This window comes from Amblyomma maculatum, unplaced genomic scaffold (assembly GCF_055883805.1).
Source record: "Amblyomma maculatum isolate TAMU_Amacu unplaced genomic scaffold, ASM5588380v1 scaffold_15, whole genome shotgun sequence".
Lineage (NCBI taxonomy): Eukaryota > Metazoa > Arthropoda > Arachnida > Ixodida > Ixodidae > Amblyomma > Amblyomma maculatum.
In genome coordinates, this window is record NW_028146740.1 from 2,632,303 (window position 1) to 2,656,601 (window position 24,299).

A 24,299-nucleotide genomic window follows, 5' to 3' on the forward strand; every position below is an offset into this window, starting at 1 on the left:
GAGTGGTTAAAGAGAAACATCAAGTGGGAGAATGCCAGCTGCTCGTTATAAAAAAGCCACTCTTATTGAAAACAGAGTTGTAGTAAAGAGGAAGAACAGGTATCGCCGCCACAGTCTAAATGGCCGAGACTACAAATTACGTGCAAGGGAGGCTGACAAATACGAATTGCGTTTGTAAGTGGTTTTGTCTATGGTATGAAAATGCGAGAGGGGAGCGTACAAGGAAGCAGCAATTCATAACAGGCAATGATCAATGCGAGCTCTGTAGTAGGGTGTGCTAACACATTCATGGCTTCTATGATGAATGTGTTAGTACACCGTCAGTTGCCCTGCTAGAAAAAGGGCTGCCATTCCTATCAGACTCGCATTCATCCTTACACATCCTTGTGCTTGCCTGTCGCTGCTTCCTTGTACGTTCCCCTCTCGCAAGTATTAACTTCTGCAAACGTATTTCTTAGGTCTTTAGTTGCCTTTTCCCTTAGGGTTCGCTCCTGTTCTCTTTGCGTTGTCGATGGTCACTGATGTGTCTTTAATTCTAGCGTCTTTTTTCCTGGTCTCGGTTTTATTTGCAGTGTTCTGTTCACTTGCCGCATAGCTGTCGCTATGGTGTTTGTTTTAGTGTCTTCATTGTGTCAAGCTTTTTGTCATTCCTTTAGCCGCGTTTGTTGTTGGCCTTTCATTCATTCATTCATTTTTTACCTTTGACTGCCTATTTCCTAGCCAGTATTTTAGTCGCGGGGCCTCTTGACTGTTCTTTCGCTCTGCCGCGTTGCGGCAGTTTTTAACCCTTTCTCCTTGCTTTCTTTCTTTGTCATTCCTTTAGCCGCGTTTGTTGTTGGCCTTTCATTCATTCATTCATTTTTTACCTTTGACTGCCTATTTCCTAGCCAGTATTTTAGTCGCGGGGCCTCTTGACTGTTCTTTCGCTCTGCCGCGTTGCGGCAGTTTTTAACCCTTTCTCCTTGCTTTCTTTCTTTGTCATTCCTTTAGCCGCGTTTGTTGTTGGCCTTTCATTCATTCATTCATTTTTTACCTTTGACTGCCTATTTCCTAGCCAGTATTTTAGTCGCGGGGCCTCTTGACTGTTCTTTCGCTCTGCCGCGTTGCGGCAGTTTTTAACCCTTTCTCCTTGCTTTCTTTCTTTGTCATTCCTTTAGCCGCGTTTGTTGTTGGCCTTTCATTCATTCATTCATTTTTTACCTTTGACTGCCTATTTCCTAGCCAGTATTTTAGTCGCGGGGCCTCTTGACTGTTCTTTCGCTCTGCCGCGTTGCGGCAGTTTTTAACCCTTTCTCCTTGCTTTCTTTCTTTGTCATTCCTTTAGCCGCGTTTGTTGTTGGCCTTTCATTCATTCATTCATTTTTTACCTTTGACTGCCTATTTCCTAGCCAGTATTTTAGTCGCGGGGCCTCTTGACTGTTCTTTCGCTCTGCCGCGTTGCGGCAGTTTTTAACCCTTTCTCCTTGCTTTCTTTCTTTGTCATTCCTTTAGCCGCGTTTGTTGTTGGCCTTTCATTCATTCATTCATTTTTTACCTTTGACTGCCTATTTCCTAGCCAGTATTTTAGTCGCGGGGCCTCTTGACTGTTCTTTCGCTCTGCCGCGTTGCGGCAGTTTTTAACCCTTTCTCCTTGCTTTCTTTCTTTGTCATTCCTTTAGCCGCGTTTGTTGTTGGCCTTTCATTCATTCATTCATTTTTTACCTTTGACTGCCTATTTCCTAGCCAGTATTTTAGTCGCGGGGCCTCTTGACTGTTCTTTCGCTCTGCCGCGTTGCGGCAGTTTTTAACCCTTTCTCCTTGCTTTCTTTCTTTGTCATTCCTTTAGCCGCGTTTGTTGTTGGCCTTTCATTCATTCATTCATTTTTTACCTTTGACTGCCTATTTCCTAGCCAGTATTTTAGTCGCGGGGCCTCTTGACTGTTCTTTCGCTCTGCCGCGTTGCGGCAGTTTTTAACCCTTTCTCCTTGCTTTCTTTCTTTGTCATTCCTTTAGCCGCGTTTGTTGTTGGCCTTTCATTCATTCATTCATTTTTTACCTTTGACTGCCTATTTCCTAGCCAGTATTTTAGTCGCGGGGCCTCTTGACTGTTCTTTCGCTCTGCCGCGTTGCGGCAGTTTTTAACCCTTTCTCCTTGCTTTCTTTCTTTGTCATTCCTTTAGCCGCGTTTGTTGTTGGCCTTTCATTCATTCATTCATTTTTTACCTTTGACTGCCTATTTCCTAGCCAGTATTTTAGTCGCGGGGCCTCTTGACTGTTCTTTCGCTCTGCCGCGTTGCGGCAGTTTTTAACCCTTTCTCCTTGCTTTCTTTCTTTGTCATTCCTTTAGCCGCGTTTGTTGTTGGCCTTTCATTCATTCATTCGTTTTTTACCTTTGACTGCCTATTTCCTAGCCAGTATTTTAGTCGCGGGGCCTCTTGACTGTTCTTTCGCTCTGCCGCGTTGCGGCAGTTTTTAACCCTTTCTCCTTGCTTTCTTTCTTTGTCATTCCTTTAGCCAGTATTTTAGTCGCGGGGCCTCTTGACTGTTCTTTCGCTCTGCCGCGTTGCGGCAGTTTTTAACCCTTTCTCCTTGCTTTCTTTCTTTATCATTCCTTTAGCCGCGTTTGTTGTTGGCCTTTCATTCATTCATTCATTTTTTACCTTTGACTGCCTATTTCCTAGCCAGTATTTTAGTCGCGGGGCCTCTTGACTGTTCTTTCGCTCTGCCGCGTTGCGGCAGTTTTTAACCCTTTCTCCTTGCTTTCTTTCTTTGTCATTCCTTTAGCCGCGTTTGTTGTTGGCCTTTCATTCATTCATTCATTTTTTACCTTTGACTGCCTATTTCCTAGCCAGTATTTTAGTCGCGGGGCCTCTTGACTGTTCTTTCGCTCTGCCGCGTTGCGGCAGTTTTTAACCCTTTCTCCTTGCTTTCTTTCTTTGTCATTCCTTTAGCCGCGTTTGTTGTTGGCCTTTCATTCATTCATTCATTTTTTACCTTTGACTGCCTATTTCCTAGCCAGTATTTTAGTCGCGGGGCCTCTTGACTGTTCTTTCGCTCTGCCGCGTTGCGGCACTTTTTAACCCTTTCTCCTTGCTTTCTTTCTTTGTCATTCCTTTAGCCGCGTTTGTTGTTGGCCTTTCATTCATTCATTCATTTTTTACCTTTGACTGCCTATTTCCTAGCCAGTATTTTAGTCGCGGGGCCTCTTGACTGTTCTTTCGCTCTGCCGCGTTGCGGCAGTTTTTGACCCTTTCTCCTTGCTTTCTTTCTTTGTCATTCCTTTAGCCGCGTTTGTTGTTGGCCTTTCATTCATTCATTCATTTTTTACCTTTGACTGCCTATTTCCTAGCCAGTATTTTAGTCGCGGGGCCTCTTGACTGTTCTTTCGCTCTGCCGCGTTGCGGCAGTTTTTAACCCTTTCTCCTTGCTTTCTTTCTTTGTCATTCCTTTAGCCGCGTTTGTTGTTGGCCTTTCATTCATTCATTCATTTTTTACCTTTGACTGCCTATTTCCTAGCCAGTATTTTAGTCGCGGGGCCTCTTGACTGTTCTTTCGCTCTGCCGCGTTGCGGCAGTTTTTAACCCTTTCTCCTTGCTTTCTTTCTTTGTCATTCCTTTAGCCGCGTTTGTTGTTGGCCTTTCATTCATTCATTCATTTTTTACCTTTGACTGCCTATTTCCTAGCCAGTATTTTAGTCGCGGGGCCTCTTGACTGTTCTTTCGCTCTGCCGCGTTGCGGCAGTTTTTAACCCTTTCTCCTTGCTTTCTTTCTTTGTCATTCCTTTAGCCGCGTTTGTTGTTGGCCTTTCATTCATTCATTCATTTTTTACCTTTGACTGCCTATTTCCTAGCCAGTATTTTAGTCGCGGGGCCTCTTGACTGTTCTTTCGCTCTGCCGCGTTGCGGCAGTTTTTAACCCTTTCTCCTTGCTTTCTTTCTTTGTCATTCCTTTAGCCGCGTTTGTTGTTGGCCTTTCATTCATTCATTCATTTTTTACCTTTGACTGCCTATTTCCTAGCCAGTATTTTAGTCGCGGGGCCTCTTGACTGTTCTTTCGCTCTGCCGCGTTGCGGCAGTTTTTAACCCTTTCTCCTTGCTTTCTTTCTTTGTCATTCCTTTAGCCGCGTTTGTTGTTGGCCTTTCATTCATTCATTCATTTTTTACCTTTGACTGCCTATTTCCTAGCCAGTATTTTAGTCGCGGGGCCTCTTGACTGTTCTTTCGCTCTGCCGCGTTGCGGCAGTTTTTGACCCTTTCTCCTTGCTTTCTTTCTTTGTCATTCCTTTAGCCGCGTTTGTTGTTGGCCTTTCATTCATTCATTCATTTTTTACCTTTGACTGCCTATTTCCTAGCCAGTATTTTAGTCGCGGGGCCTCTTGACTGTTCTTTCGCTCTGCCGCGTTGCGGCAGTTTTTAACCCTTTCTCCTTGCTTTCTTTCTTTGTCATTCCTTTAGCCGCGTTTGTTGTTGGCCTTTCATTCATTCATTCATTTTTTACCTTTGACTGCCTATTTCCTAGCCAGTATTTTAGTCGCGGGGCCTCTTGACTGTTCTTTCGCTCTGCCGCGTTGCGGCAGTTTTTGACCCTTTCTCCTTGCTTTCTTTCTTTGTCATTCCTTTAGCCGCGTTTGTTGTTGGCCTTTCATTCATTCATTCATTTTTTACCTTTGACTGCCTATTTCCTAGCCAGTATTTTAGTCGCGGGGCCTCTTGACTGTTCTTTCGCTCTGCCGCGTTGCGGCAGTTTTTAACCCTTTCTCCTTGCTTTCTTTCTTTGTCATTCCTTTAGCCGCGTTTGTTGTTGGCCTTTCATTCATTCATTCATTTTTTACCTTTGACTGCCTATTTCCTAGCCAGTATTTTAGTCGCGGGGCCTCTTGACTGTTCTTTCGCTCTGCCGCGTTGCGGCAGTTTTTGACCCTTTCTCCTTGCTTTCTTTCTTTGTCATTCCTTTAGCCGCGTTTGTTGTTGGCCTTTCATTCATTCATTCATTTTTTACCTTTGACTGCCTATTTCCTAGCCAGTATTTTAGTCGCGGGGCCTCTTGACTGTTCTTTCGCTCTGCCGCGTTGCGGCAGTTTTTAACCCTTTCTCCTTGCTTTCTTTCTTTGTCATTCCTTTAGCCGCGTTTGTTGTTGGCCTTTCATTCATTCATTCATTTTTTACCTTTGACTGCCTATTTCCTAGCCAGTATTTTAGTCGCGGGGCCTCTTGACTGTTCTTTCGCTCTGCCGCGTTGCGGCAGTTTTTAACCCTTTCTCCTTGCTTTCTTTCTTTGTCATTCCTTTAGCCGCGTTTGTTGTTGGCCTTTCATTTACATCTTTGACGCGCGTTTTATATACGCCCTACGGTTCTTGCTTCTGTTTTGGTTCGTTTGGTGTGTTTTTCCTGCTTCTGTTATTTATTTTATTCATTTATTTATTTCAGAATACTGTCAATTCCGATTGGGATTATTACAGGAGTGTGAACATGGTAGTCATCAATGCAGGCCAGACAACCCACACAGGAACCAAACATACATAAAACACAGTACATGATATTTCACATTAGTTTTCACAGGTGTTGGTTGTGAAAAAGAAGCTTTTGTCACACTGTTACTTCCAGAGAATTGGCAAATTTTTCCATTGTAGGCTGGGCAGTAATAGCAGGGTTTAACGAATTCCATTCCCGAACAACTCGCGGAAAATAAGAAAAGCGAAAAGTATCATTGTTACAAAAAAATTCTTCTAGTGTAAAGTCGTGCTTATGTCGTGTCGGTCTGGTGTTTTTGTATCTCACGGGTTCAGCTGTAGAACATTGCGTATAAGAATTTTGGGCGTTCAAGTTTTGCCTGTACCTCGAGGGTTGCGAGGCCGGCACGGGAAAGGAGTTCGGTAGGTGAATCTGTGCGCTTATAGCGGTTATAGATAAAGTGGACCGCTTTTCTCTGTACACGTTCAAGCGTGCTAATGTGGCTTTTGGTATGTGGAAACCATACTATATTGGCATATACGAGCGCCGGTCTGACATAAGCGAGCTGTCTTGTTTGGCTGGTGGAATGCGATAGGGTGTGTTTGATATAGAACAGTTTGTTCAGGTTGTATTCCAGCTAAGATCGGATGAAATGAAAGTATTTGTACTGAGTAACATTTTGTCATTGAAAGTGTACGGAAACAGCAGACTTGAATGTTTCCTTGACACCGTCATGAGTCAGAGCTTATCACCATTGCCAATCCGCGCACCATTTGGTCCTCATGGCTTCTTATGCAGTCGTCCGCAAAAAGGCCAATGGTGACGTCAGCATGGTTTGCTATATCATCTATGTACAATAAAAACACAAGTGGTGTCAGAACAGAGCGAACGCCTGACAAAAGGATGAGAGAAGTGGTCATTGTATTCCACGTACTGGAAGCGGTTTGAAAAAAAATCTTCGATCCAGCGAACAAGGGGGCCGTCCCCAAGTAGGCTGTTTAGCTTGCGAAGTAATTTAACATGGGAGACACGATCGAATGCTTTCGAAAGGTGCATAAACATTATGTCTACCTGTAGCTGGTCATTAATGTTTTGAGTTAGGTCATGAATGGTTTCTACGAATTGTGTCACTGTAGACAGTCCGTGTCGAAAGCCGTGCTGATTTGAATGAAGTAAATTGTTTGATTCTGCAAATTCTGTCAAATGTTTAAAAATTATATGTTCTAGTATTTTACAACACGTACATCTTAGGGACATTGGGCGGTAATGTGACAGGCCGGAAGAGTCGCCTGATTTCGGTATCGGAATTATTTTTGCTACCTTCCACTCAGTTGGGAGGCGACTTTCGCGGATCGATTTCGAGAAGATTAAATAAAGAAAATTGCTTACTGGTTCTGCATATCTTCTCAAAAACGTGTTCGGTATTCGATCTGGGCCACTGCTTTTCTTTTCGTCTATATTCAGCAAAAGGGACAAAATGCCAGTTTGTGATATTTCAGGCATGCCTCCGGTTGTGGCTAGGTAGGTACTGGTTCAAAGAACCGTTATCGACGGTGAAAATGGATTGAAAATACTTGTTAAAGCTTTCTCGTTACTTTCCTGAGGAGTCAATGAAGGCATGTCGTCACGTTTGGCACTTAGGTAGCGCCAGAATTTTTGCGGTGAGTTCCTGATAAAACTGTGCAGTGAATAATTAAGGAAATGGTTTTTGGCAATGCGAACTTTGTTTTTTAATGACCTTGTCAGCAGAGTTATTTCCGAGTCTATATTTCTACATGGGCAAAATGTTTTATTTTTCCGGAGTGTCTTAATTTTGCGTTTTACGTGGATTATCTCTTCTGATATCCAGGGACTGTGTTTTTAGTTCTTTTCTGTACTTGGGGAACGAAGGAGTTTATACAGTGCATCACAATGGATTTGAACTCGGTCCACATTAAATCTACAGATGAATGTTCGTCAGAAAGTAAGTCTAAGAAATTATCGTATTTAAAAGCTACATATGTCATAATAGCAGCATCATCTGCGTTCCTGAAAGACAGCACACGCTTTGCAGGACCTAATGTTCGGACAGGATTTGGAAATTGTACAGAGCAGTGGATTATTTTGTGATCGGATAAGCCTTCTAGAGGTTCAACGTGAGCCTTCAAGGAAGTGGTTGCTAACGTATATGACGTCTAAAAGAGTACTCGAGCAACCGACAATCCTGGTTGGGAAATTGACAATCTGGGGTAGGTTGTATAATAATAATAATAATAATAATAATAATAATAATAATAATAATAATAATAATAATAATAATAATAATAATAATAATAATAATAATAATAATAATAATAATAATAATAATAATAATAATAATAATAATGGATGGATCGATGAAATATAGGAGCGTCCCCTTTGAAACGGGGTGGTAGCAGTAGCTATCGTGCTCATTTCTCTCCCTATATCTTGCCTATTGATTTAGAATAGTTAACTAAACCATCATTCTATTTATTAAATTTTTTCCTACATTACTAACATTATGTCACTTCTCTGCTTTTAAGCCACCAATCTTCCAGTCGTTTTTTGCTAGTTTCCACCGCCGGTTTATTCACCCGGCCATTGGTATCTCTAAACCCCAGAGCTTCAGGAACAGTGATTGCGCCTGCATCAACTTCCGGATGGATACCATTGCATTCGAGTATAATATGGTCAATTGTTTCACTGGAGTTTCCACATACAGCACATGCGTCATCTCCATTGTTAAACTTCTTTTTGTAGCTGCGTGTTCTAAGGCACCCTGATCTAGCTTCAAAAAGTAGGGCACTGCCTCTTGAGTTATCAAAGAAATCTTCCTTCCTGATCTGCATTTTTCACTTTCGGTATAATTCCACACTCTGTTTCTTTTCCATCGATTTTATCCAATTTTTACCTTCTGTGTTTTTCACCTGTTGCTTAATGCTCTTTATTTCTCCGTCCTTGTTACTAGCATACTTACTAGTTAGTTTCCTAGTTCTTTTCCTCCATTGTGAGTCAACGCTTTTAGGTACAGGTATTAAAATACTTTAGCTCCCCATCTGCTACTGTCCAATTTCCTCAGGCGTTCCTCATATAATATTTCACTCTGAGGTTCCCGTACTTCGAAAGATGCCCAGCCCATATCTCCCTGTACCGCCTCATTTGTAGTTTTGCCGTGGGCACCTAGTGCTAATCGTCCAACGGATCTCTCATTTGTTTCTAATGTCGACTGTACCTCTGATTTTAGGCACAAAACCGCATTTCCGAAAGTAAGTCCGGGCACTATAATTCCTTTCTAAATACCCCTCAATACCTCGCCCTTTGGCCTTAAGTGATTGCTCATGCTTTCCAATGTATGCCAATCCTTCGTTTACCCATACCCCCAAATATTTATATTCTGCTACTCTAGGTATTTCAAGGCCTTGAATTTTAAGACCCTGATCAGTTGAGCCGTTCAAAAAACCATCAGACCCGACCTAACTGCGCTGAAACTGAAGCCCAGAGCGTCCCCTTCGTCTCCGTAATACTTAACTAGAGTTTGCAATTCTTCCAGACTCTCAGCTAGCAGCACAATATCGTCTGCATACATCAAACCGAGGAGGCGCTGCTCTACCGCCTTTCCACCTAATCTGTATGACAGGTTAAAACCTAGGTTACTGTCTTGTATCCTCCGTTCCAGGTTTATCATATAAAGCATGAACAGCACCGGTGATAGAGGACAGCCTTGTCTTAATCCTTTGCATACTTTGACATCCTCCGTACTTCTTATCCCTTCCCACGTAATTTCTACTTTGTTATCCCGGTATATTTCCTGTAGGAACTCTATTATCTCATAACCGATACCTTTTTCTTTTAATATGTTCCACATGAGTTCCCTGCTTACGTTGTCGTACGCCCTGTTTATGTCCAGGTAGGCCAAATACAAAGGTCTATTTTCCACTCTAGATATTTCGATGCATTGGGTAAGCACGAACAGGCTATCATCTAAGCTCCTACCATTTCTAAAGCCGTTCTGAAGTTCTCCGAGAATCCTGTTACTTTCTGCCCATGCTTGCACCTTTAATTTCACCGCCTGCATGGCTAACCTGTACATAACAGATGTTATGGTAATCGGCCTGTAGGATTTTATGTGCATCCTGTCTCCTTTCCCTTTATAAATCAAATTCGTTTTACTCTGCCTCGAGCTGTCCGGAATTTGCTGATTCGTTAATAATAATAATAATAATAATAATAATAATCATAATAATAATAATAATAATAATAATAATAATAATAATAATAATAATAATAATAATAATAATAATAATAATAATAATAATAATAATAATAATAATAATAATAATACTTTATTTCACCTTTACTACAAAGAAAGGAAAGGAGCAGGCGCTAAAAAGCTGCTTCGAAGACGGCCTTTCACAGCAGAGAAAGTCACGCCCACACAGTGAATAAACTGTCAATGGAGAAATAATTAGACTACAAAAAACCACTAGGTAAATCAGGAAAAATACATGAAAATAAAAGAGAAACGCCGCAGACAGAAAACCTAACTTAAAAATATGTATTTATAGAAACATTTCGCGGATTAGTTTATAGGGAGAAAGAGAAAAATCTTGACCACTAATAGGAAAGTATTGATTTAATATGGTAAGAAGCCTGCAGCGAAGCATCTGCCTGCCATAGTTCGTCCGGCACGCTGTAACGTGCCAATGCTCCGGGTTACGGGTGTCGTATGTGTTTATGTTGTCTTGAAGCGCTGCTATGAGTGTTAGTGTGTTGTCCTTTTCACTGATGCCTTGTTGATATAATGGCAAAAGCCGGTAGTTATACAAAGGTGTTACTTTAACTATTTTTAGCTGCTTAAATATTGGTCCTGTATGTTCGAGGTAATAAGCGTTATTGATAATTCTTATTGCACGTTTTGGAAGGAGTAGTAACTTTGTAATGTTTTCTGCTTTTCTTGTTGCCCATACAAGCAAGGAGTAGTTCAGAATAGACGAAAACAGTGAATTATAAAGCATAATGTTAATAGTAAGTGGAAATACACGGAAATATCGGCGTAGAGAACCTATTGTGCGGGATAATTTGTTGACTAAATATTCTGTGTGAACGCCCCATGTCATGTGTTCTGAGAAGTACACGCCCAACGTTTTCACAGAGTGAGCGATTTCTATTTTCGTGCCACTGAGTACAAGAGAAGGCAGCTCGAATGCTTTATTTCTGGGATGGAAGAGAACGGCTTTTGTTTTACTGACATTGAGTTTTAAACTGTTTTGACGCGCCCAGTGTTCAATGTTTTTCCAAGGTTATGTTAGCCCGACTGGATAGCTCTATGCCTGAGTGACCAGAGAAAAACAGACTTGTATCATCAGCGTATATAATGTGTTTTGCATATGAATCTATGGAAACAAGATCATTGATGTAGAGAATAAAAAGAAGGGGGCCTAAAAGACTGCCTTGTGGAACTCCCGAGATGACTGGCTTGACTGTAGAGGAGAAACCGTTTATTTCAACATATTGTGTCCTATTGGCTATGTAGGAAGATATAAAAGAGTAGGCTGTGCCACGTATGCCATACCTGTCTAGTTTATTGGGTAAAGTTTTGTGGTTGATGCTGTCGAAAGCTTTCGAGAAATCTAAAAATATGCCCAAGACGAGTTTCTTTTCTTCAAAATTAGTTAACATATACTCTTTTTGAGCGAGAAGGGCGAGCTCAGTAGATCTGTTTTTCCGAAACCCAAATTGAGCGGGGTTTAAAATATTATGATGATTAATAAAGGACGTAAGACGAGCAAGAATTAACTTTTCAAATCCATTTGAGAAGGTAGGCAGGTCGGTTTTATGGCCTTTTTTGTATAATACTGTGGCCCTCGCCGACTGCATGTTACGCGGGAACACGCCTTTTGATAAACATAAGTTGAAAATATGTGTCAGGCAGTTTGATATATCAAGAATAACAAATTTACTGGCATTATCTGAACACCCGCTCTATCCTCAGATTTGTTGAAAGCCGCCACCACCTCTCCCTCTGAAACTGGATTCAAAAATATTTTTGAGTTATTGCTTGAATAGTTGAGCGGTACCTCTTCGTAAGATGACAAAGTTTGTGCAACAGAAGGGAAAAAATCATTGAAAGCGTTAGCGAGTTCATGTCGCTGAACCTCTATACCATCAAGAATAAGTTTGGTAATTGGTTCTGATATATGCCCTATGATAGAGTTCAATTTCTTCCAAGTCACCTCCGGGTTATTCCTCGAAAAAACAAACAAATTCTCATAATACAGTTTTTTTGCAGCTCGAAGCTCTTTTGTCACTATGTTTCTGAAAGATTTGAAAGCTTTCAACGCATCAGGACATTTCGTTTTTAGAAATTGGCTGTACAATTTGTCACGTTCTTTTATTCGGTTAAGTAGCGTACTGCTGATACAAGGCTTACAAGCTCGCCCTGGACGACTATGTATTTTGCGGGGAAAACAAGTAGAATATATGTGTTTGAATAATGTGTTAAATTTATTGTACGCTGCTTCAGGATTGGTTTCGTTAAAAAAGTCGCTCCAGTCTGCACCGACTATCTGCTCACGAAAGTTATAAAGCGTAAAAGAATTGATGTCCCTATAAGCGTATTGTTTCAAGCTCCTTTTGAGATTAGGTACGTGGTTGACACACAGAAATATAAGGAGGTGATCGCTAATCGGCAGACTGATTACTGCGGAGGTTAAGTGATTTTGGTTATTTGTAATGAAAACATCTAATAATGTTTCTGTTTCTTCTGTTACTCTGGTTGAAGCATTTATAGTATTGATACAGCAGTGAACATTTAACAGTGTACCTAATTCTCGCGTAGCAGTACTATCTGACAAGAGATTTATATTCAGGTCGCCTCCAAGGACAATGTTCAACTTGCGCTGATTCGCAAACTCAAGACCAGAATCTAAAAAAGAAAAGAAAACGCTCGTATTGCCGGAAGGAGGGCGGTAACACACAGCAAACAGGTATGAGCGTCCTTTGAGCGCAAGTATCTCGTAATGGGCGCTAACTACACAATCACATTCTATGTCATTTTTAACCAACATGGATACGCCACCACCTCGATTAACCTGGCGATTCAAGCAGTAGCTCTTAAACGCTGGTATGCTGTGGGCATCGTCTTCGTTACAAAACCAAGTTTCCAAAAACGTAAGAACATGAATTGGCAACTTCACTTCAGCAAGAAAAAAATCAATGTCATCTTGCTTCCCTCTTCCGGAGCGAACAATAAAATGAAGAATATTTAAAGATTGCTGAGAGTTTCCGCAGAAAGAACCGAGGTCTGACAGAAAAACAGACAATAACTAGACAAATGTCGAACGGACGATTGCATCTAGCATTTTCCAGTTTGAAGATATCATCTGGGCTACGGATGACAACTGCGCTCTCCGCTTCCGCTTTTCTGACAAATACACGACCGCCAGTATGCCACGTGAAACGATAACCATTTGTTGCTGCCCAGTCTCGACTTAGCTGCAAAAGGTTTCTGTTGTACCTAGTCAGGTTTTCGGATATGGAAGCAGATGCCTCCGCAGCTCTCAAAGCTTTTCGTCCTTCGAGCCATTTGTCACGAAGCGCTTGTTTAGAGAACTGCACCAGAATTGTGGAAATTTTTTCCACCTTAGCAGGAAATCTGTGGACAGGACTTAGTGCTAAGAACAGGATATCTGATATGCTATCGTGCGTAGCATTTCCCGGGATGAGTGAATTCTACTTTATATCGGGCATATTAAAGTCTCCAGCCACTATTAGTTTGCTGCCACGTGTTATGTGTTTTTCCATATATTCTGAGAGCAATTCTAGAAATAGTGGCTGCGAGTCCGGTGGTCGACAAACAGCACCGATATGGAAGAGTTCATTTTTTTTGACGGACGGTACACCAAACTGCCTCGATCCCGGGAGCCTCGGGCATCACACTTCCTCGCCTAAACAGCAAATCAACGCCCTTGTTTCCCTTACGCACAATCGCATAATTTAGCGGCACGATTTCTTGGTTTAAAATGTTGGAGCCATGTCTCTGTTATGATGGCGATGGGAGGCTGATAGGCGAGAAGAACAGCTTCCAGTTTGTGAAATTTGTTGACGAGGCTGCGCGCGTTTATATTTAGGATTGTTGCTGATTACGGTTTCGAGCGCTGCGCGTCCGCGTGCTGATGTGGTCTTAGTTTTTTTTCACATTCTACGATATCGTTGGAATCGTTGTCCCAGGCGAAAAGACGGCCAGAGATGCGCACTTTATCGTAGACTAAACATACTTTTTCTTTGCGGGTTCGGTTAGGCTTAGTTTTTTCTCAAAGCTTTTTTCCTATTTCCCGAATAGACCGAGAAAAGTCTTCACTGATTGAGTAGCCGGACCCTTTTAGCTTGGAGCATCGTTTTAATATTGTGACTTTGTCGCGGTGGTCAAGCAACGTTAAAATAACAGGCCTACATTTGTCGTCGTTTGCTTTCCGATTTCCTAGGCGATGAATTCTTTCAATCCCTGTGGTTTCTAAGTCCTCAAAAATCTTTTTCGAAATTGTTTCGTGTAAACTTTCTGGGGTTTCATTTTCTTTCTCTTTTACTCCACATCGTCGACTTCTGTTTTCTTTCTCATCGAGTTTCTTGCGCGTCAACGCGAGTCCAGATCAGTTATTCTTTTCAGACAGTCGGAAACCTGTTTTTCAAGCTTCGTCATTTTTTCTAGTTTTTTGTCGATTGCTTCCAACTCCTCAATAGTTTCAGCTTTGTCATTTTTTATCTCCTGAATATCCTCAGATATCATTTTCAGTTGTTCCGCTACAGACCGGCCCGGATTTGTCTCAATATCACCACTGAGCAGAAGCAATGTTCCCATATAGGCACCTATGGAACTAAACATTTCACACAACTGCAGGGATTGTGGGCACGGAAGCAACAACCATCTATTCGCTCTCTGGAAGCGTCTCTTCTTGGTTGGTGTTGATAAGCTAGTTACGGCTTTTGTTGAGCGGATGCCGTGAATGGCTTTTTGAGACGGGCGCATGCACATCAATCCCTCGTTCTTCTGGCTGTACATAAGGCGCGGTTCGGTTCTTTTCGGAATAAAAGTTGTTTGTCAGCGCAATTGTGTGTCCTCTTTTTTCTTGTCCTTCGTCTGCTAGCGCTGTTTTTTGGTATGCTCTACCAACTCGCCCAGCAAAATACGTTTCTCTACGCATACCTACTTACCTAATAACCTGGATCAATGAATTGTCTGCGTCCATGAAGGTTTCTTTATGGACGCAGACAATTCACATTAAGGAATGGCTACCGCTCATTGCTTATCCCCGATAGTCTTCCTCACTTACATCAATATAGACGCTAAACTAATACTACTTGGGGGCGAGTGTGTCATCTACAGTCCCATTCGTCACATCACCAATAGCCACCTTCTACAAAAAAACACTGATACACTAGCCATATGATGTAACACTTGGCTCAAGTCTTTGAACCCGGACGAATAGACATACATAGGAGAAGACAGGAGGATGATTTATGATGACACACCAACTAGCCCAGCTTTCTGCTTTGAATGCCAACTCTTGTACTCCCGCAAACGCTCATTCATCCAAATTTAACACTACCCCGGTTACCAAAACCTAAAAGCACCTTGGATTACCTTCTCACCTTCGTTGTCTTGGATCACTCACGTCCAAACAGTATACCCTCCCATGCCTCACGTGCTCTATGTAATCTACGGCGAAACCTGAAATCAGTATAGCCAGAAGTGAAAAAAACGGGCTCACCAAACGCTCATCTGTCACAAACTAGAATTTGCATCATCCCTCTGGCACCCACCTCACCACCGAACTTGAAGCGATCGAAAATTGTGTAACTCGCTTTATCACGTCTGGATAAAGAAATCAGCATCACTTCACTTACAAGCTCCCTCTTAAGTGACGTCAATATATCTCCCGTTAGCTTCTTTTACACCCTGCTTTCAGACACCCATTGCTAAGCCACAGCCTCCCCACAGCCGCACTTGAGCTATGAACAGTTTTTTCCCTCAAGATATAACCCTGCCTGACGACATATCAAAGAACAAGGACAAGCAAGGACACACACGAGGGCCTTATTCTGTTCCTGCGCTATTTTTTTGAAGCGAAAATCAGTCAAATCCGAGTCTCGCGTGTGCTCCGTCGTTAGAAAAAGCCGCAGCTTCGCATGCGCAAACCACGTGACGTCGCAGCCAATTTGGGTGTCTCGTTTCACATGGGACGGTTATGTCAGAACTAGCCTGCTAGGACCCTGGCATTCACGTTACCCCTATATACCACTAAGGCACGTTCATACGGATTGATAAAAGCGGGGCAAGCGGGGCTTTATATGTGGGCTGAAGAAGAAAAAGAGAGGAACGCTCGGTCATCCACAGCTAATGCTGCGGATGGGCAGGTGGTCGGAGGAGCAACCACCGCGCGGAGTTGTGTTTAACCAATTAGAAAAAAAGTTGTCCTCCACCGGGAATCGAACTCCTACCCTACCTGCCAAGCGCGTTAGCCGACTATTCCCACCGGGCACGTGAGGTTATCCTAATTCTCCTTGTCTAGTGTTCCAACCGTCTCCATGGCAACGCCATCTGCCGCTAGCTATGGAGATCAAGATGCAGTGACCACCGAATGGTTAGGTCCCGAATTAGCCTAAATCTGAAGGAACGCAACAGATTAGTAAGAAAGAAACCCATCAACGAATTAGCGGTGAGGGGGAGGACAGAAAAGTTCAGGATCTCGTTACAGAATAGATATTCAGCTCTAACCGAGGATGGCGACATTACCCTAGAAGCAATGAACAATAATTTCAGAGATATCATTACTGAGTGCGCTGTAGAAGTAGGCGGTAGGATAATTAGAGAGGATACCGGTAAGCTGTCTAAGGAGACGAAAGATTTGATTAAGAAACGCCAGAATATGAAAGCTTCAAATCCAACAGATTAGATAGAATTGGCCGAGATATCAAAGCTAATCAATGAGCGCAAGCTGGCCGATATAAGGAAGTATCACATGGAGAAAATTGAGCATGCTGTAAAGAACAGAAGAAGCCTAAAAGCAGTAAAGAAATTGGGCATAGGCAAAAGCCAGATGTATACGATAAGGGACAAGGCGGGAACGTCATCACGAATATGGACGAGATAGTCAAAGTAGCCGAGGAGCTCTATACAGGTCTCTACAGTAGCCAAAGTAGTCAAGACCGTAACGAGATTGGCGGTAGGGAAAAATAGTCAGACGTTCCACCAGTGACGAAGGAGAAGGTCAAGAAAGCATTAGAAACAATGAAAAGGGGGAAATCAGCTGGAGAGGATAAGATAACTTCAGATTTGCTGAAGGACGGGGGGGATATCGCGCTAGAAAAACTGGCCACCATGTATACGCAGTGCCTGGTGTCATCGATGGTACCGGAACCATGGAAGAATGCAAACATTATCCTCATTCATAAGAAAGGGGACTCTAGGGACCTTAAAAATTACAGACTAATTAGCCTACTGCCTGTTACGTATAAGGTACTACTATGGTAATCGCTAATAGAATCAGGACAACCCTAGACTGCAATCAAGCAAAGGATCAAGCAGGTTTTCGGAAACGGTACTCTACTATCGATCGTATCAATCAGGTGATAGAAAAATGCTCGAAATATAACCAGCCCTTATACATAGCATTCAGTGATTACGAAAAAGCATTTGACTCAGTTGAAACCTCGGCGGTGATGCAGGCATTGCGAAATCAGGTGGGGGACGAACCATACGTGAAAGTGCTGGAAGATATATATAGTGGCTGCGCAGCAACCATAGTTCTGCATAAAGAAAGTAACAAAATTCCCATAAAGAAAGGTGTTAGGCAAGGAGACACAATCCCCCCAGTACTATTGACAGCTTGCTTAAAGGAAGTATTCAGAGACTTGGAATGGGAGCAGTTAGGGATAAAGGTAGATGGACAATACCTCAGTAATCTGCGATTTGCTGATGACATTGCCTTACTAAGCAACTCGGGGGATAAACTGCAAATAATGATTGACGACCTAGACGGGAAAAGTAGAAAGGTAGGCTTGAAAATCAATATGCAGAAGACTAAGGTAATGTTCAACAGCCTCGGGAAGGAACAGCAGTTTACATTAGGTAGCGAAGTACTGGATGTAGTAGGCGAATATGTCTACTTAGGACAGGTAGTAACCGCAGATCCAGACCATGAAAAGGAAATAAAACGAAGAATAAGATTGGGATGGAGCGCATTTGGCAAGCACTCGCAGATTATGACTAGCAGCTTACCGGTATCGCTCAAGAGGAAAGTATACAACAGTTGCATCTTACCTGTACTCACCAATGGGGCTGAAACGTGGAGGCTAACCAAGAGAGTTCTACTTAAGTTGAGGACAAACCAGAGGGCTATGGAACGAAAAATGGTAGGGGTAACATTAATAGATAGGTAGCGTGCAGAGTGGGTGAGAGAAATAACTCAAGGTACGAACATTCTAGTGGAAATTAAGAAGAAGAAATGGGCATTGGCAGGACATGTAGGGCGAAGGAAGGATAACCGATGGTCGCTTAGGGTAAAAAGCCAGATTCCAAGGCAAGGAAAGAGTAGCAGGGGGCGGCAGAAAGTTAGGTGGGCGGATGAGGTTAATAAGTTCGCAGAGGTCAAGTGTATGCAGCTAGCACAGAACCGGGGTAATTGGAGAAATATGGGAGAGGCCTTCGCCCTGCAGTGGGTATAGTCAGGCTGATGATGATGATGAATATCAAGCGGGGCAACGAGCGCGCGTCTCCGCCGCCAAGTGGAGCTACTGATCTGGAATGCGGCACGGATGGCAGGCAACTTTGTGGTTTCAGCGTTTCCCGTTCGGAGGCGGCGTTCGCAGTCTCCGTTTGATTTCGCAGTGCGGAGTCCGGCTGGGACGCTACTTCGTAGCTTCAGCGTTTCCCATTTGGATGCACCTAAAGGCTTTCGCCTTACCGCACTTGAGGCGCATGTGCGCGCCGCTACTACTGCGCGCCAGAGAACAGGCGTGCAAACTCGTCATGGAAGAAAAACGTTTCGCTTCTGACATCCAGGCTTAACCAAGCTAAGCCACTGCCAATGTTTTTTGACATGTGTTACCAATAAGCCCGAACTATCGCCTTAACTGACGACATAGTTTCGTGCGGCAATCACTAATCATTTCGCTCTAAACTCGCCAGTCATTACCATGATGTGTAAACATTTCGTCCGTGTTATCATTCACTGACTTTCATTATTCATTGATCTATCATTCATTCATTGACTTTCATCTGTGCTTGCTGTCGCACGTACGTTTTTTAACACGAATAACTTGATGCTGTTTATTTATTGATTTATTTTTGTTGTCCTTTATAAATTGCATTGTTTGTGTTGATTGTGCCTGCCTTCTGATGAAGGCAGGCACAATGAACACAAACATTGCTTGTATTTACCCCTACTGTAGCCCTTCCTTGTGTAATGCCCTCGGGCATTTAAGGATGAAGTAAATGAAATGCTCAAGCTGCGGTAATCAACGTAGAAACCAAGTGTTCCGTCTCCTTTCTCGGAGCAATAAACGGTACAAGGGACTCGACGAAGCGGTTGGGTGTCCGTCATGATGCAGTTTGCCGCACCTTCGACGCCGACGAAAAGCACTCAGCTTTCATGAAGAGTGTCAATCGCGCCTTGCCTCCTCCGCGGCAGTCTGGGTTGATATCGAACCGAATAATCAGGCTGAAGCTTCGAGTAATCACCTATTAATATATATGAATTATTATTAATTAAATATAATTCATCTATGTGGATCAAGAGTCCCCCACAGCAATTTTGTCCTCAGTAAAGATTTTTGCCTTCTCTGCATGCTTGACTATGTATGGCAAACGTAGGATCCTTTCAAAAATCTAAAAAAAATATTTCATAAAAGGCAAGCATCGCCCTAGTTGAATGGCTCAGAATACGCAAGCAGCGAACCTCTTTGTGCTTTCTTTTCGTTTTCCGGGCTCGGGTGACAAAATCTGGAAAAAAGGAAGGTGCTCTTCTGGATGGAAGGATGGAATATAGGAGCGTCCCCTTTGAAACGGGGTGGTAGCAGTAGCTATCATGCTCATTTTTCTCCCTATATCTTAATTATTGTTTTGATTGGTTAACTACACCATCGTTTTATTTATTAATTTTTGCTTTCTACATTACTAGCATTATGTCACTTCTCTGCTTTTAAGCCACCAATCTTCCAGTCGTTTTTTGTTAGTTTCCACCGCCGGTTCATTCACCCGGCCACTGTTATCTCTAAACCCCAGAGCTTCAGGAACAGTGATTGCGCCTACATCAACTTCCGGATGGATACCATTACATTCGAGTATAATATGGTCATTTTCCGAGGCGGGCGGGTCTCCCTCTGTCGGCCCATTCGGCCACATAAATTTGCGAACAAGGGGGATTGACCGCAGTGGGAAATCTGCAGGAAATAAACACCTGGGTGGTACGGCAGTTTCAAGTATAAGCGCTCATGTTGCACCGCTGCATTGGAAATAATTAAGCACTCGTGCACAAGGAAGAAGCGCCAGTGCTGAAGTTTCGGTTGCAAATAAAGTGTTGATTTTGGTCAATAAATGTCGTGGCCGACGACTGGACGCACACCCTGTTCGACCCCGAAGTCCACCTCAGGCGAACAGCTTCCCTGGGTTCATGAGGCCTTTGGGATCGATGGCGTTCTTGAGCGACCGCATCAGGCTGACCCCGGTCTCGCCGAGCTCCCGCATCAGGAGGCTGCGCTTGCCGATGCCGATTCCGTGCTCACCGGTAGACGTGCCGTCCAGCTCGAGAGACCTGCACAAATGTCTGTCATCATTATGCGTTGCACATGTTTTTACTGTGTTTTGCTGATCTTTCGCAGCACTTATGTTGAGAAAGTAACGCACAATCCAGAACCCAATGGGGCATCCACTTGCTTCCTCCCATGGTCAGGGAGGGAAAATATGTAAAAAATTTGGAGAATGCTTAAGCTTCAAGAGTGGAACGCGATAGCGTTATTGCACCTCGTCGAGAAAACTTATTAAACGCAAGGGTATGGGGCATCCTCGCACTGGTACCCGCGCGGCCCGAAGGGGAGAAGCGGGTGAGCGATGATAGTGATCTAAAGAAAGGAAAGACGCTTGATTCTACAACCCGCGAGGCTGCACGGCGAAACGTCAGGGGCGAGTGGGGCGCCACGTGTCGGGGCAGCGTCGCATTCATTCATAAACCTTTATTCATGAGGATGACCTGAGGCCTAGAGGGGAATGGGGTGGGTTAGGTGAGGTTGAGGGCGCCAGACTCCGACATGAAGTCTAGCAGGGCACTAAGCTTGCGCTTGGCGTTGGTATAGGGGCTGTCCAGTCTTCGTAACTCTGAATGTGGTGAGCAGATGTGTAGCGTGCGCGGAGGCCAGCCGTACCAGGACAGGTCCAGACCAAGTGCTGCAGGTCAACGGAGTCAGCAGGGCAGTTGGGGCAGCTGATCTTGGTTCGGCGCCATTGACTCAGGATGTCCGGTGTGTACGCTGCACCGGCTCGTGCCTTGTGAGTTAGAACTTGGGCTGGACGAGAGAGGCCGGAAGGGATCGGAGGAGTAATACCGGGGACAAGGTCCCGCAACAAACCCCTCCGCTCATGTTTAAGCCGCGTGATGACAGAGTCCGGTATGATGAAGGAGACGGGAGAATAGTAAGGGTGGTCCGAGTTGGACGGGCCCACATCAAGGCTATGCCGGCGGTCTTCCTCCAGCTGCGCGCCAGCGGCCTCGTGGGCCATTCTGTTCCCAGTTCCTTGTGCGTGATGTCCAGGTGTGCAATGAATTCGTACCGAGACTTGTGAGGTCTCTTGCAGGTATCGGCAGCGCTCTTTGATGCTGCGTTGTACTGAGGTCTTGTAAGAACGGGCTTGCAGGGTTTTTATAGCCTCTTGACTGTCGGTGTAGATGTGGATGAAACGATCTGTTCCTTTGGTGAAGTGTTGAAGGGCCTCGTCGATGGCTGTTAATTCAAGTTCAGATGCGGACCAGTACCTGTGACCACTGTGGCTAGTAGCGTGCAGCTGTGAACCCTCTTGGTAGTAAGCGGTGGTTGCAAACGTGATGCCGGTGTCATCGTCATGATATAGGGCGGCGTCGGTATAAAAGCGGAGACCGATGTGCTGGTCTTGTGTATCAATTATGTGGCGTTGTCGGTGATCTCTTCCTGGCCCTTAGGTGTTGGTTGGAAGGGGTTTTGGATCTGTTACCAATCTGGAGAAAGATTTGATGTTGGGAAAGGTTGAGGGTCGCCGGAGAAGGGGTAGGCAGCGAACGCGATGGTTAGATGGCATTCTCGAGGCATTGCAGATGAAACTATGTGATGTTAAGAAGATAGTGAGAGACCGGAAAGCGTGGCATGACATGGTCCATAGGGTCACGAAGAGTCGGACACGACTGAACGCCTGAACTGAACTGAACCAATGTTTCTGTCCATGGTGCTGTAAGGTGGTCCAATATGGGCAAGTGTAGGTTAGCTTCGTCAAAGATTATGCCCGTTGGGTGTGTGACGCAGGCGAGTTTCATGATTGGCTCGGTGCGTAGCAATAAGTGCATCCACTGGTGGGAGCTGAGCGAATCTGTGAAGCTCCGTGATGCGCGTGTGTACGGGTACACCAGTTATAACCCTCAAGGCAGAGTTATAAAGTAAGCCAAGTGTCTTGTAATTGGCTGCGGTCAAGCCAAAGTAAGGGACACCGTAGCGGAGCTTAGCGAGCAGAATAGCGACGGTGAGGCGACGCGCTACCTCCGTCCCTGCGCCCCCACTCTTGCTGCTGAGCCGTTTGATTAAGTGGAGCGTTGGCCTCCATTGAGATTTTAGCTGTTGGATCCAATCCTTAGCAGTACCATGCTGATTGATGGGAACGCCAAGTATCCGGAGACAACCTTCCGGGGGTTGTGCGATGTTTTGACCGCCGAAGTGAAGGTTGACCTCCATGCCGCTAGGCGGTGGATGTATGACCAGAAATTTAGTTTTTTCTGGGGATGGACGCATGCCTGTAGAATGAAGTTCAATCTCGATTGTATCTAGTGCTAGTTGCAGCGTTTCCGTTTGTTCTCGAGCCGTATTACGGTACGTGGTCCAGAGCGTGATGTCGTCCACATATATTGTGAACCATAGGCCATAGATTTTGTCTAGTTGCCATGCGATTTTTGCCATGACGATGTTAAATAAGGTGGGGGAAATGACTGAGCCCTGAGGCACACCCGTGCGGTTTGTAAAATGTTGTGCCGTGTGATTGGTATCGATTTGAGTTTCATAGGTTCTATTACTCAGGAAGGATTTCACAATGTTGATGACGCGGGCTCCAACTCCAGTGTGGATGAGCGCGTCGACAATGGCTTGATGGCTGATGGTATCGAACGCCTTGTGTAAATCGACAGCTACGAGTATGTCAGGACAGTCTTTGCACTATCGGCGTGCTCTGTTCAGGTTGGTGTGTAGAAGATAAAGGCTCTCCTGTGTTCCTAGTTGAGGGCGGAAGGAAGCCAGTCTGGAACGGGTGAAAGTAATTTGAGGTCTCAAGGTAATGTGTAAGTCGATTGATGAACATGCGTTCCATTAGCTTACAGACGGTTGAGGTTAGAGAGATCGGTCGCAAGTTGGCAAGTTGCGTGGGGTGTTTTCCAGGCTTGGGAATGGGGACGACTACCGAGTGTTTCCAATGTGGTGGTAGGCAGCCCGTATCCCAGTGCTGGTTGATGAGGTCAAGCAATTTTTCCATAGTAGGTGTGCTGGAGTTCCGGAGCATGCTCCAAGTGATGCCATCTTTGCCGGGAGCGCTGTTCTTTTTAACTTGTGAAAGAGCATATTCGAATCCAAATGTGTTAAAGGGGGCGTTAATGCCAGTAGAGTCTGTGGATGGAACAGGTGCATAGGTGTCAGGTGGGGGTGGTGAGGCGGGTTGCGGAAAGAAAGTGCGGGCTGCCTCCTGTTCAAGCTCGGTAGCAGTCTGACTAGTGCGGAGGAGAAGGGTTTCTCCGGTATTTGCGGATTTGCTCTTGCCGTTCATGGCCCGGAATACTCTCCACAGCTTGCTGGTGTTGGTCCTGTAGGATAAAGTGCTACAAAAGTCAAGCCATCGACTTCTGCTAAGGCGTTTGCTATAGCGGCGTACCTCAGAAGTGAGGCGACGAAGTTTTAGAAGGTTTTTGTATTCTCTTCCAGATGGGAGATAATCGAGTTCGGCTTGTTTTCTGCTTTCCCATAGGTTAAGCAGGTGAGGGTCAGGTACAGGAATGTCTTCTGTTACTTGTGTGATTGCAGTGGCTGAAGCACGGGCGCGTTGAAGGAGTGTTTCGACTGGCAGTTCGGCGAGATGATCGTCTAAAGCCTGTCGGAAGTTTTTCCAATTGACGCTACGAGTATTTCGTTTGCGGCGGCGTAGATTGGACTGGAGCTGTATCCATATAGGGTAATGGTCACTGCCCATTGTTTCAGGGCCACATCGCCAATCTTGGATAATGTTGTTGGGGTGCCAGGTCAGATCCGGAGACGTATCATGTTGACCAGGATGCATGCCTCGTCGTGTCGGATAATCGGTGTGTGGATGTGACGCCGCACATTGCGAGGAGGGGTTCTTCTGTGTTTGCCGCTAGATGGCTCTGCATGTGCGCAGAGCGCAGAAGAAATGTAGCGGAAACGTACTTCGCTACTCGTGTAACTGCGACTTCTGTAAGTAACATGCTCATAATTACCGATATACACCGCAGTATTACGTTCTACGCACGTTTCTAAGGCAACACCGCATTCATTAGAAGCGCATTTGTACCGCTTTCAAGCATCGAACTCGTGGCTGAGTGGACGAGAACCGGCCACTCAGCCACGAGTTCAATGCTT

At 44.4% G+C, this 24,299-nt stretch overlaps 1 protein-coding gene across 1 annotated transcript in view; it reads right to left on the reverse strand.

Moving 5' to 3' along the window:
• Positions 1 to 18,746: 18,746 nt before the first annotated feature.
• Positions 18,747 to 24,299, reverse strand: part of LOC146171941 (D-lactate dehydrogenase, mitochondrial-like) — a 288,593-nt gene continuing 283,040 nt past the window's right edge. The window contains exon 9 of the mRNA XM_084586185.1: positions 18,747 to 20,239. Coding sequence (XP_084442311.1) covers positions 20,074 to 20,239 — 166 coding nt within the window. The 3' untranslated portion in view covers positions 18,747 to 20,073. The remainder of the gene's footprint in view (positions 20,240 to 24,299) is intronic.